This window comes from Onychostoma macrolepis, chromosome 22 (assembly GCF_012432095.1).
Source record: "Onychostoma macrolepis isolate SWU-2019 chromosome 22, ASM1243209v1, whole genome shotgun sequence".
NCBI classification, from domain to species: Eukaryota; Metazoa; Chordata; class Actinopteri; order Cypriniformes; family Cyprinidae; genus Onychostoma; species Onychostoma macrolepis.
The window spans coordinates 13317660-13326276 of NC_081176.1; the positions used below are offsets into that span (position 1 = coordinate 13317660).

At 34.1% G+C, this 8617-nt stretch overlaps 1 protein-coding gene across 4 annotated transcripts; it reads left to right on the top strand.

Moving 5' to 3' along the window:
* Nucleotides 1-1445: 1445 nt before the first annotated feature.
* LOC131530914 (SLAM family member 5-like) lies at nucleotides 1446-6849 on the top strand. Of its 4 annotated transcripts, none has more exons than XM_058761448.1 (8): nucleotides 1446-2037; nucleotides 2385-2465; nucleotides 2905-3237; nucleotides 3387-3490; nucleotides 3587-3689; nucleotides 4578-4697; nucleotides 4805-4875; nucleotides 5068-6849. In XM_058761448.1, exons 1-8 carry the CDS (start codon nucleotides 1992-1994, stop codon nucleotides 5119-5121), a joined length of 912 nt encoding a protein of 303 aa, XP_058617431.1. In that variant the 5' UTR covers nucleotides 1446-1991; the 3' UTR covers nucleotides 5122-6849. The 4 variants fall into 4 exon arrangements, with proteins under 4 accessions (XP_058617431.1, XP_058617432.1, XP_058617429.1 ...); XM_058761447.1 differs by having other exon boundaries at nucleotides 1880-1886; nucleotides 1970-2037; nucleotides 3387-3689; XM_058761449.1 differs by having other exon boundaries at nucleotides 2187-2465; nucleotides 3387-3689.
* The last annotated feature ends 1768 nt before the right edge of the window (nucleotides 6850-8617 follow it).

The window sequence follows — 8617 nt, forward strand, 5'->3', positions numbered from 1 at the left end:
GTCCAGTAAAATGTGATAAACATTTAAAATCATTTGCTCTAGACTTATATTTTTGAATAGACCAGCAGGAGTAATACTAATTTTTGTTGAGTTTATTTTTTATATATTTGACTTACAGAAAAAAATCACTAACTATTCTATTCATTTTGGATTGTAGATTAGTTTCTCATCAGTTAGTAAACTGCTGCAGATATGAAGGTCTTCCACAATAAATTCTTGCAATTTTTCATGAGTTCATGCTGATCTTTCATATGGCTGCAGTAAATACGAATAAGCATGTTTCAAACAGGCAAAGCAGTGTGATGAACTCGGTAACACTTTATTTCACAGTACTGTTCCGCATGTACATATTATGTACTTATAGCATTTACAATAACTGGGTAATAACTAGGTACTAACCCTGAAGGTATCTCTAAACCTAACACTACCCCATTTAGTTACCTTATGCTACCAGTACTTTCTTGGGTAAGTACGCTGTAAGTACACAGACTGTAAAATATAGTGTAACCCACAAACCTACAAGCAAATGAAGTTCATAGATATGTAAAGCTTTAAAAATGCAAATCATCTCATATCTATTATGGAAAGTACCATTTGGAAAGTTGGACAATTGTATATGTGTAATACGTTGCATTTCTGCAACTCTGCACAGAAAATGAGTTCTGAGTTTTTGTTTTGTTTTGTTTTGTTTTGGAAAGCACATGAGGTTCGTCATGCACTGTGACACACTTTCCAGCTCCGTTTATGAGCAAAACCAAGATGTGTTGTGGTATATGAAGGCTACTGGCTGAAGTCTATTGATTGCATGTGGTAGGTGTGTTGCGAGTGCTTACGTGTGTGTGGGTGTGTTGGTGGTTTAGGTGAAGGGCGTCTTGTCCCTTAACTTTGCCTTAGAGCAAACTAGCATTTTGACTTCAAATATAGCAGTGTTTACTGGCTAGGGCCAAATCAGTTTTGTAGCATGTTCATCCTTGATGCAGAATTAACTGAAATGGTTTCATTTTGTTCAAACTTCATTAAAGTACCAAATACCAGTATCTGCTTAAATTAACCTGAAAAACTAATGCAAAGCAAGGAATTTTGTCAATAAACAAAAGCTTTACACATCTCTAAAAAAGTTACAGTACTCAAAAGCTTAAGGAAATTTAGATCTGTATTTGTCTTCTGGACCGTTGGAAAAGCTTAAGGAAATTTACATCTGTTCTCATTATTTATTGAGGCTGACTTCAAAGATATTATGCATCACAGACATACACAGTTAAATAACTTTTCTTTTCTTTATTATTATTATTATTATTATTAGTAGTATTTTATTATTTTACAAAACTGGCCACACAAAGCCTATTCTGTTATTTGTTCGTTTAAATATTATTTTCTGTATATTTCATAAAATAGTGATATTTACCTTGATTTTTTTTTTTTTTTACACTCCACATCGGCTCATTTTTCATCCTATCGTATACATGCACTGCACCAGAAAACCTGTTCACGTGCTTATTAATTTTATATCAGCCTTCGTATTAACTATTTAACTTTAATGTCTTCCATCACATGCGCACTCAAAAAAAAAAAAAAAAAAAAAGACGAAGAAAAAAAAGGCATGTTAAAAACGCTTTCTCTTCATCTTTTTAATTGGGTAATTAAAACAACGTTCGCGTTTACACGATGCTTGATGTTTTCCTCAGAAACCCTGGAATAGAACGTAGAACTTAAATAAATCTCTCTCTCTTGTCTTAAATTAAAAGTTTTTTATGATAGGCAAACTATTACAAAAACGCAGAGGCAAATTACCTGTATGTGGTAGGCTATTTAATTATTTGTCGGACTGAAACTCTGCCCTCCATTTTGATGGAGGTGTATGAGTAGTGAGACGCCGCCTTTTTGTTGTAGGTTTTCTTTTCTCTCTCTCTCTCTATGTGAAGAGCTCTCTGAATATTATTTTCAGACATGTTGCGTTTTATGCTTCCAGACTGTTTGGGTTATTAACGAATATGCTGGTTTATGCATTTCTCTGTTTTTGTTTATGGCTTTTGGGAGGTAAGTTATATATTTTTATGACTTCAGCTTTTGTAGTGTGTATTTGTTGGACTATTAAAGTATGTCGTAATAGACGCATCGTTACATAGCCTGTTATAATACAAGTGTGAACTACACTTGTTAACTGTTTACTGATTTTTTGCCTATAGGTTTTGAAAACTTCGACACAGAAATGTTGAAGAAAACAAACAAAAAAACAAAACGTGGCTTTAATGTCATAATTAAATTACTTCTTTAAATTTACAGATTTTTTTTTTAAATAAAAAGAGATATAAATAAATAAATAAAACTTTATTTATACACGAGTCATCAATGTCAACTTCATTAAACTGTTAAACCTTTTGCAGATGTAGTGCTGACAGAGTCAAATGCTCCCTTCCTGAATCCATTCTTTTTGAAACAGATCTCAAGCCCACCAACAGTAAACAGTAAGTGTGAAGCCTGTGCAGGGAACTCATTTCTGTCATCATTTATTCACTCTCATGTCATTCATGTTGTGATGTTCTTCCTCTGCGGAACACAAAAGCAGAAATTATGAAGAACGCTGGAGTCCAAAGAGCACTGCCTTTCACTGTATTGACAAAGTAAACACAAAATAGCTTCTTTTTTGTTCAGTAAAAGAAAGTCAGTCATACAGGTTTGGAATGACATGAGGGTGAGTAAATGATGGTGAACTATCTCTTTAAATGTTCTTATTTAAGTGTTATGGCGCTCACTGTGTCGACCAGAAATGTTATAATGAAGCTTGTTACTTTTGCTCTCTTTTTCATGATTACAAAACTATAGGTTTAAGAAATTATAATGGAATGTTATTTTCTGTGTTAAAAAAATAACTGAGACGATGTTGTGCTGATTCTTTTCTTCCAGGTGTGTCTGATACAGATAAAACAGAGATGATATCAGTGATGGAGGGAGGTTCTGTCACTCTAAACACTGCTGTTACTGAAATACAGACAAATCATCTAATACTGTGGACATTTAGACTCCAAAATTCAGAGACTTCTATCGCTGAAATCTATAAGCATATCATCTCTGTATATGATATTGGTGAGAATGAGAGATTCAGAGACAGACTACAGATAGATAATCAGACGGGATCTCTGACCATCACAAACATCAACAATGTACACTCTGGACTTTATAAACTACTCATCAAGAATGAAAGGGTCAAATACAAGACTTTCAATATTGCTGTCCATGGTAAGTAAATGAATAATATTTTTAAATTTTAAATCAAATCGAAATCGAAGTATTTGGATGTGCTTGCATATCTATGATGATTGAAGATCTTTACATACATAATTATAGTAATTGATTGCTGAAATATGTTTTTCTTTCATGTTTTTTAGGTATTCTGCCTGTTCCTGTCATTATCAGAGACTCTTCACAAAATTCTTCATCATCATCAGGTTCATCAGTGTCCAGATGTGTGCTGCTGTGTTCAGTGGTGAATGTGAGTCATGTGACTCTCTCCTGGTTCAAAGGAAACAGTTTATTGTCCAGCATCAGTGTGTCTGATCTCAGCATCAGTGTCTCTCTTCCTCTGGAGGTGGAATATCAGGAGAAAAACACCTACAGCTGTGTGATCAACAATCCCATCAGAAACCAGACCAAACATCTGGACAACAGTGAACTTTGTCAGCCAAGTTCAGGTACGTCAGTATACTTGGGACATTCACACTGAGCACATTCACTGTGTCCGAGTTGCTTTCACTTTCACCTGATAATTGCCCATGAAAAAAAAAAAAACTCCCTTGGAGTCCATAATTGGACTGTTTGATCCAGTTAATAATGTCATTGTGGTTTATCTCTCAAATGTTCTATTGAAGTAGTTGAACTCGCATTGTCTCACACACATTAAGTATTTTGACTAATCACACCTTTTTAGGTGTGTGCTCTTCCCAGCACATTATATGAAGGTTATATTCAAATGATAGTAATTAAACTCCAGACGGTTGAGTGTGTTTGAGCATAGATATCCCAGCTAACATGGAACATTCCTGCAACTTTCACTAATGTTATATAAAGGTTAAGATAAAATGTTCTTTAAATCACATTTTTAGAACATTCTTATAACATTAGTACCATTTGATTTGCATTCTTATGATGTTGAACTTGAGAGAAACATTCTTAGAACAATGTTCTTGGAATGTCTTCATGATGTCTTTAATGAAGGTTATGGTTATGGTTGAGTGAACACATTCTAAGAACAACATTTTTGGAACATCCATTTTATTCTTGATGAATGTTACCCTCAATACCCTTCTTGGAATCTTAAAAAAAGTAAGAACAATACATGTAGGGCGAATGCTTTACTGACATTTTCAAAACACTTCAACATTCTAATTATCACAAGAAACCTGAACATTTGTAAAACATAAATTTCTTAGCTTGGAAATCGCGTTCATTCAATTTAGAGCAGTACACTGAGCAAGATTTGGAATAATATGTTTTTTCAATGCAGAAAATAGTTTTTTTTTAATCTTGTTCATCTCTGTCACTTACAGTAGTCTAATAACTGTTTGCTTTACCCATTACAGAATCCAACCAAACTTCACTTCTTCTTGTTGTGTTGCTGTTGGTCTTGCTGCTGCTAGTGGTCCCAGCTGTAGCTGTGTTGATCTGTCGCCGCAGAAACTACACACAAGCGAAACAAGAAGGCAAGTATTACATACAACTAAATATATAGAAGTGTCAAACAATCTTGGAAACACCATCTCAGTTTCTTAAACTTTTTTGTATTATTTTATAATTTATTATCAAACAGCTCAGAGTAATGAGGAGGAGGAGGTTTATTATACTGATGCGACATTTATTAAACAGAGAGATCAGGATACGGTAAGATACGTTTGCTATTCTCTACACTAAATCTCTTTGCTTATAGAAAGCTCGCTAAGCCCTCAGATATGTTTTTTTTTAATTTATTAATATTATTTGTCATTTTCATTTTCTGACTGTGCTTTAAGCATGTGTGATATCATTATTGTGCTCTTATCTCTCTCTTGACTTCCCGATGTGTGTCTCTTACAGGAAACTAATGCACACGATCGGACGGTGTATTCAGAAGTTGTTTTGAGACGATGATCATGTAGACTGTATTATCATACAGCTCGGTTTATTACAGGGCAGAGCATGTTGAGGTGTATGTCAGTGTGTAGTAAAGCTCAAAACCCCAGTTAAACTGCAAATGCACTGGTTGTAGCTCTGTTTGCTACAAATGGCTAAATCTCGGCATTTAATTTAAGTAATTTCTAAAAGAATTTGATCTTTATGAAGTAAGACCACATTTCAGGGGTTTTCATATACTCATACACAAATACAAAAAGGTCAAATGTGTTCAGTACTGTAGGATGCTTGTATAATCGTTGAGCTAATGGCTCCCTCTGCAGACTCTTTGTGAGACTTACAGGATGGTATAATGGGTTTGGCTCTCTGCTGGTAGATAACCATCTGTGGGACAAAAAGCTAAATTTTCAAAATGAAGGAAAATGAATTTTGGTAACTTTCAAAATTTCAAATGACTGCCTTTGACCAAAATGACCATGAACACAGGTCATTTTTAATTTATTGCTGCCTACCAATATTTCTAAATTATCTGTTCAAGATGATAAACCCAGATACTTTTGATTATTTATGTCATTATGATGTATCTGTATATTTTAATTTAATGTAATCAGCAAGCAAGAAGTTTCTATGAGCATTCGGTAGGTAGTGAATGCTTCGGTCCAGGTACTTAGCCTACATGTGATACATTTACTCATATGAAGTTTTTATTTTTCTGAAGAAAGGTGTAATGTAAAACACAGTAAATAGTGCACTATTTAACTTTTTTTTTTTTTATGCATAGTTATCAGTATTATCTATGTCTGTGTAAAGCAGATAATTTATGGACACCAGATGAAGCTCTCGAAGTAATGTCAATACATCTGAATGAATATCTCCTGACAAACCCAGTTCAGGTGATTTAACGTCACTGATGAATTGAGTTTTATCTTTATTCAAAACGTTTGAATGTAAGAATTTTAGTAATGCACTGAAGTCTATATAAATGCTGCCTGTCACCTTTTTTGCTTCACTTAAGTTCTTTAGTACTTGATATTTTTAGGCTGTTGAAGTGATTTGTTTTTTACTGAACAAGCATTATTAAACATTCTCTCTGCACTGATTATTTTTTTGTCTCTTTATGCCACAGTAATGCAGAGGATTGTCATGTTCAATGAAATTCATATAAACTTATTCATGGAAAAAATGTTTAATTCTATTTTTTATGAATCCCAGGATCAGATGTTGTTTTCGGTCATAAGATTGGATTCTGTTGTTTGTCTGTTACAACACTGATCGTGTGGATGAAGTTATAAGTTGTTTAAATACAGTGTTCAGTTGTATTTAACATCATAACCTTAACATCATGCATAAGTGTACATTGGCTTATTCTGCAAGTAAAAGTGATAAAATAACCAAATGATAAAATGTTTATGCATATATGTTAAAAAATAAATATCTTAAAAAATAGATAAAAAATCTGAAATATAAAGTTGTAATGCATATATACTAGATCATTTCTGTTTGATTACAAATGTTAAGGAAAATGTGTTAAAATTTCAGTGTGTTTTTATTTGAGTGGTTAACTGATTTCTACAATCTATTCATGAATAAACCTCATTACAGTTAGACATTTATTTATTTTTGTCGAATTCACTAAACTGTTCAAACTTGTGCAGATGTATTGTGAACACAGCAGCACATTCAATCAAGTACTCCCTCCAAGAATCCAGAATTTAATGTGAAATATTACAGAAGTCATGTACTCTATTCCAGCCTTTACACACCTGTGCTGTATTTAGTGTGTTTCAAAGGAACTGGGTACAGTATGTTCAAGAAGTGAAGCTATAAACAATAACTGTCTTCTTGGGAAGTATGAAGTACTTTCGTGTAAATTACTCTTTCTGAAGATTAATATGAGGTTAAGAAAGCTAAGATTTATGATCAACAGAACGAAAAGGGATCACATGAAGGAAGAAATCTTAGAAAAGTTAAACAACCAGCAAGATTTAGAAATTATACATATGAACAATATATAGCCTACAGTATAATGAGTCCAAATCCATTCACCACTGTGCTGAGGGCTCCCTTTGCTGGACTGTTTGTGAGACTTAATTACTGTGAGAATGTTTAAGTCTGTTAATGCACTTTAGGCGAAGGACAACTTCACTAATATTTTGAGCTGAACTGTGTTAAATGTGCAGTAGCTATACTGGGGGATGTATTGGGAAAATGCTGCTCTACTCACTTTCTTAAATTGAGAGCTACTCGATTTTTTTACTCAAATGAGCTGCTCTTTTCTTCTTGTTTCTGTCATGCACAGATGTTTATGCATCTGCTGGTAAATAAACACTTATAGTGAAACATTCTATCATACTGATTGTTATTATGTTTGTCTCCAGTTAATACTATTCTAACTCCCAACCACATATGTAGCAGGGTGGTATAACCCTTATTGCTATTGGCTGGTGTAATGCTAAAACTTTAGCCTGTCAGAGCCCATTTTGGGGATTATAAAAACGAGTAGGCTATTTTGTGGTTCGGGATGTGCCATCAGTGGTACCACCCCTTTTGTGGATCCTTCCAGTTGTGAATGGACAGTAGGTGTATTAGCAGTGAAACTGCAAATTTTCGGAAAGATACAGAGGACGGTAATATCATGTGCTTGTGACCGCCAGGATCGTTGTTTCTGGTTTTCCGGCTGCTGTGCGTTGGATGCTCGTAATCGTTTCACAGATAGACTTGTCTTATTGTTATAAGGAATCTTGTCCATTAACAAGAGAGGAGAAGAGTCATGTCCTATGACTGGTAGCGATGTAGTACGGCGCCATAACGCTCCCGCGGTATGTATTATAATTGTTTGTTCCCTTGTTTTTAATTCCCAGTTTATTGTGAGTAATTTTAGTATTGATGAGTATTGTTAGTTTTTTTGTTTTGTTCGTTTGTTTAAGGTAAGTGATCGCGAGCAACTCATTTTAGCTACATTTAATAATAAAAAAAAAGTTAAGTTAGTCAAATAAATTATTTAAATTTAGCTAAAATAAATTGATTTGCAACCACCTTAATTTGGTAAATTCAATGAATCCCTTTTTTTTCAGTGTATTTGTGAGTCATTCTTGAAGTGACTTTGTCTTCTGCTAGTTGTCTCTTACGGGCAGATATTTGATTATCGGATTTTAAAAAAATTTTATTAACAGTGTTAGGCCTAAGTTGTTTATTTGGTTAACAACATCTTTATAGTGGGAGAAGCCCAGCTGTGGTTATACTGTATGTGTACACCAAGTGCTATGTTTTTCAAATTTGAGGTGTTTTCACAAGTGTGTTGTGGGTTTCCTTTTTTGTTTTTGTCGAGGGCTGGGTGGAAGGCTGAGGACTCCTGCTGGCCATCTCGGTTACTTTTTATTTATTTTTATTCGTTTTTTTTTTTTGTTTGCTCATGCTCACCCTGCCTTGGTAGCGAACCTATGTGCCTTTTAGGCTTTATAGATAAAAAAAGGCTGTTATTTCCCGGTGTATTCTGGGTGGCGTAGTCGATTAA

Bases quoted from the DNA above. Each gene is read 5' to 3' on its own strand.
- LOC131530914 (XM_058761446.1), top strand. From the start codon at position 1,992: ATGCTGGTTTATGCATTTCTCTGTTTTTGTTTATGGCTTTTGGGAG. The intron at 2,466-2,904 runs GTAAGTGTGAAG...CTTTTCTTCCAG, and splicing joins AAGCCCACCAACAGTAAACA to GTGTGTCTGATACAGATAAA. The intron at 4,698-4,804 runs GCAAGTATTACA...ATTATCAAACAG, and splicing joins CACACAAGCGAAACAAGAAG to CTCAGAGTAATGAGGAGGAG.